Raw genomic sequence first — 4,863 nt, 5'->3', positions numbered from 1 at the left:
TAATAAATTGAACAATATTTTACACAATCCTAGTATCCTACTCATAGTGATTTTGTTGGATTATACTATTTAAAAGGATAAATTACAAATACACCCTCTAAAATTTATTTAAAGTATAGATTACCTCTTGTAATTTAAAAAATTATAAATACCCTTCGTTAAATTTTTTTATTTAACAGAATTAATTAAAAAAAATCATAATTATTGTCCCATACAATAATAAAATTATCTAAATTATTAATTAAAATATATTTATAATATCATTAAAAATTACTAATTATCTTAATAATTTATTGATGAAATATAATTTTTAAAACCACGTGCCGAGTTGTAATTTAACTTTTTTTTTAATACGACCTTATCCTGATTAGAGCTTATCTTCATCTCAAATCCAATTCTCTCTCTTTCTCTCTCTCTCTCAATCTCAATCTCAATCTCAAAATGGTGGTATTGAAAAATTCCTTCACAATAAGGCCGGCTGAACCAACACCTAGATCTGGTATATGTATATCAGATTGTGATCAAGATAAGCCCATAACACATGCACCCCTTATCTACTTCTACGGTTCCCTTCCTTGCCTTTCATTTGCATCAATTATTGAAACTCTCAAAATTTCATTGAGCAAAGCGCTGGTTTCTTTTTACCCACTAGCTGGACGTTTGTACTGGACCACTGGTAACGGTGGCCGTGTTGCACTCAATTGCAACTCTATGGGCGCTCGGCTTTACGAAGCCGAGTCAGATGCCAAAATCGAGGACTTTGGGGACTTTTGTCCTACCCCGAAACTTCGATCACTCGTTCCTTCAATGGATTACAGTGATCCACTGCATCAACTTCCATTGCTCTTGGTGCAACTCACCAAGTTCAGTTGTGGTGGCGTTAGCCTTGGCTTGGCTACATCACACATAATCATTGATGGTACAAGTTTTTCTCACTTCATGTCTACGTGGGCCAAGATCGCCCGTGGTGAGCCGTTGGATGTGCTGCCTTTCCTTGATCGAACGTTGTTGCTAGCTCGGAACCCACCGATTCCACCGCAATTTAATCACGAGAGGTTCAATCCTCCACCACTCTTGATCGGTAGATCGGACAACAAGGAAGAGAGAAGCAAGGAAACAACTGTAGCTATGTTTCATCTTAGTAAAACCCAAGTTGAGAAGCTAAAGCGTATGGCTAATGTTGGCCGAGCCACCAACGTACACTCCTATAGTCGATACGAGGCCGTGGCGGGACACTTATGGAGATGCACGTGCAAGGCACGTGAGCACGAAAACAATCAAATTACGAAATTGTACTTTGCAGTAAATTTCCGTAATCGCATGCTGCCACCGTTGCCACAAGGATATTTTGGGAATGCATATTTAAGAATTGCGGCATCAAGTCAATCGGGCGAGCTGATGACAAGGCCATTAGGTCACGCCTCAAGTAAAATCAGAGAAGCCATGGAAATGGTCACAGACGATTACGTTAGATCCGCCATTGATTTGGTAAAAGTTCAACGAGACTTAACCCGGTTCAGGACATACCACACGGTCGGGTCAACCCAAGGACATTTCTATGGGAATCCAAATATTGAGATTACAAGTTGGATAGGCCTACCATTGAAAAATGTAGATTTTGGATGGGGAAAAGAAATTTATATGGGCCCAGCAAATGTTGCTTTTGATGGCAAGTGTTTTGTTTTCCGTGGTCATGATGGGGATGGATCGTTGACTATTGCAATACGACTACAAGTGGCCCATATGGATGCTTTGAAAGAATTTTTCTACAAAGGCATATCTGATTGGAGTTGCTCTAAGTTATGATGATTGCATTATACTGCTTTCTTTGATGCTGGTGTCTAATTTGTACTTCCCTGTTTTCTACATTAATAAATCTCTCTTTGCTCTGTTTGCTCATCAAAAAAAATCATTAGTGTACTAATTATTTGAAATATTAGTATATGTAATGATATCGGTTGTAGTATATTAGTATAGAATGAGTCCTAACAGGAATAAGATGTTGTGGTGATAAATTTTTTAAAAGCATTAGCAACCCTCTAAAATTCACTGTAGTGTATTTATTTATTATTTTTTTTACTTTTTAAAAATCACTGTAGTGCATTTGTCAATATTTTTTCGTCTAATTAAATATGATAATAAATATTTTATAGAATTAATCATTTCATTCCACTTCAATCTCATGAACCAAACAATACCTTAGAACCATCATCATTTAGCATTGCCTTCACAACAATGCCACCGCTTGAAGGTGATACTCATTTCTTTTAACGTTTATGCAAATTTGACAATTTCTCTAATAAATCATTCCAATGAAGGGGCTTTGAATCTCCATCATAATTGTTGGAAATTGGGTCAGATTTGACCCTACTCGTTACCCATGGAACGACACATGAGTTATTGACAATTCACATATTCACTACAACAATTTACGCATTCGGTGACTAAAATTGGCGACCAAAATAAAATTAGTTGCCAAAAGTTACAGTTTTGCCGACTAAATATATATATTAGTCAGCGATGATTCAAGTTTCAGCTACTATATTATTTTAATCGAGATATCTTATTTATTGGTGACTAAAGAAAATTTTTAGTCGCTAAATATTCACTAATAGGCGACTAAAAATTATTAGTTGGCAATAGTCTGAACTTTGGGCTACTAAAGATATAATCTCGTCGCAAAATATTATTATTTGCCGACAACATAAAGTTTAGTTGCCAAACAGTTAGCTAATTTCTTTTTTATTCTTTTTGCTGACCAAAGAATTTGGTCGCCAATACTTAGTTTTGCTGACTAAAATAATTTAGTCGTCAATAGTAGTAAAATGGCACTTTTGGCTAGGAGATTTTGGTCGTCAATAACCTATCTTTTGGCTACAAAATGTTTTTTAATCGCTAAAGCTTGATTTTATTTTATTTTTAAAAGGAAACCACTTAATTTTGGCGCCCGCGTCTCCCCACTTACACAATTTGGTCTATGTTTTGTGTCACACACATAGAAAACAGAGTTTGCACCAAACCTCAACCCCGCTCACCACTTACAATCACCACTGTTGCGCACCATCGTCGCTCACCACCGTCACACGTCACCACTGCCACAGCCACCGCGCAAATCACCTCCCCCATTGCGGCGAATCACAGGTTTCTCTCTCTCTCTCTTTCTCTCTCTCTCTCTCTCTCTCGGTGTCTATCCCTCTCTGTCGATCTCGGTTTGTCTCTCTCTCTCTCTCTCTCTCTCTCGCTCGCTTAATATATTTCCCCATTTCTAACACAATACTCTAGGGTTTAATATGATTTTTTTTTGTTTGATTTTGTGTTGATTTCTGAAATTGGTTTGGTTCAAAGCATGTTTGTTTTCTTCAGTTTTAAGGGTTTGATGCCAAAATAGTTAGCCCTAATCCATTTCCAAAATTGGGTTCAACTGGTTTAAATTGTGACGCCCCAAATCTACACTATTGGTTGTAGTCAAGGGAAAGTCACTAATGAGTCCTATGGTCAATAACCAAGTAAGATCGTAGATCGCCGGAGGAGTCAAATTAGTCTCCCTTCTAAGTCCAGCTTTCTTAGGTAGCGCACTATCTTTTTGACAGATCTTAAGAGGCATTGACAAAAGGTCTTGTAAGCAACGTCAGGGGTTATATTGGTGTTAGAATATAAGTACATAATACCAGAGTAATTACGAATATCCTTAATTACAAAAGCTCGTTCCATTACATTACATCCCAAAAGAAAATTTAAATTTTCATATGAGCCTTAAAAATCATCAAAAGGGAAATTTCTAACTTTTCTAAGATAGCCAAATGTCTTCAAAGGTTTCCGGCTCGTCGTCTCCTGCTATAAGCTCCTCTTCAGCACCTGGCATGATACGCCGTGAGCTTTAAATGCCCAGTAAACGCACACACACCACATCCATTTTTCCTAGTCTATGTGGGGGGCGAATAATGGAAAGATCAGATGGTGTATCTTTCTAAGACTGATATTAATCGGCTATATCCTACGAGAGCGGGGAGCCGAATAGAATGTATGTGCCGAATAAAGTATAAGTACTTAGGGCCGAATAAAGGAAAGGATAATGATTAAAAAGTAGGCCCTGACCCCGAGGATAAAGAAGAACAAGTATAAATACAGGAACAACGGTTATAGAAAGTGATGTAAGAATCACTTCACAAAAACTGCTAAATAAGCTATCCTGAGCGTCTGAACTAACTTGTCCGTCGGAGTGCTAATTCCGACACCCCCGACCGGAGTGCTTGTATCTTTTCAGGTGACTAGCTGAGGATCACTGGCGTCTCCCAGGATCTGAAGAGTATTTCCAAACCACATTCCCCACAATTGACGCTGTCTGTGGGAATACTCAAATACATCCATGGCAGGCATGACTGAAGATCCTCCGGTAGCCATTGACGAGACCGCACAGGGAGATGACCTCACTTCAGCAAATATGCTCAGAAAAGAAACCATCGTTGCAAGACGCGCCTTGAACTTCGACTCACCAACGACCTCAGTGCAAGAGACAATGCAAGCGATCATCGAATAAGCAAAGCAGAATGAACAAAGGCTGGAGAACATGATCGCTGAAAACGAACGTCTTCATCAAGATTTGGCCCTCGAAGTCGCAAAATCGAGAGAAGCCATGCGCCAAGATCCCGAACGACCTCTGAGGGCTGGTGGACAATGACCTCGAGCCCGACCAAAGGATATCGATAGCGACTCCAACTCATTAACCACGGAACAAGCGTAGAAGGAGCAGTTCAAACGAAGAGGACCAGCACGATCCTTTTGTCCGACGGATTGCAAGGGCGACCCTGCCTAAGAAGTTCAAAGCTCCGTCATTCACTCTTTACGATGGAAAATTAAACCCCA

At 39.0% G+C, this 4,863-nt stretch overlaps 1 protein-coding gene across 1 annotated transcript; it reads left to right on the top strand.

Moving 5' to 3' along the window:
* Positions 1 to 346: 346 nt before the first annotated feature.
* LOC114258632 (hydroxycinnamoyl-CoA:piscidic acid hydroxycinnamoyltransferase) lies at positions 347 to 2,045 on the top strand. Its single transcript, XM_028198621.2, has one exon. It carries the CDS (start codon positions 442 to 444, stop codon positions 1,804 to 1,806), a length of 1,365 nt encoding a protein of 454 aa, XP_028054422.2. The 5' UTR covers positions 347 to 441; the 3' UTR covers positions 1,807 to 2,045.
* The last annotated feature ends 2,818 nt before the right edge of the window (positions 2,046 to 4,863 follow it).

The sequence above is a fragment of the Camellia sinensis genome, chromosome 5 (assembly GCF_055761805.1).
Source record: "Camellia sinensis isolate YWXY chromosome 5, ASM5576180v1, whole genome shotgun sequence".
Lineage (NCBI taxonomy): Eukaryota > Viridiplantae > Streptophyta > Magnoliopsida > Ericales > Theaceae > Camellia > Camellia sinensis.
The sequence above is the reverse complement of the archived record's forward strand: the minus strand, read 5'-3'. Positions and strand labels throughout refer to the sequence as shown.

Bases quoted from the DNA above. Each gene is read 5' to 3' on its own strand.
- LOC114258632 (XM_028198621.2), top strand. From the start codon at position 442: ATGGTGGTATTGAAAAATTCCTTCACAATAAGGCCGGCTGAACCAACA.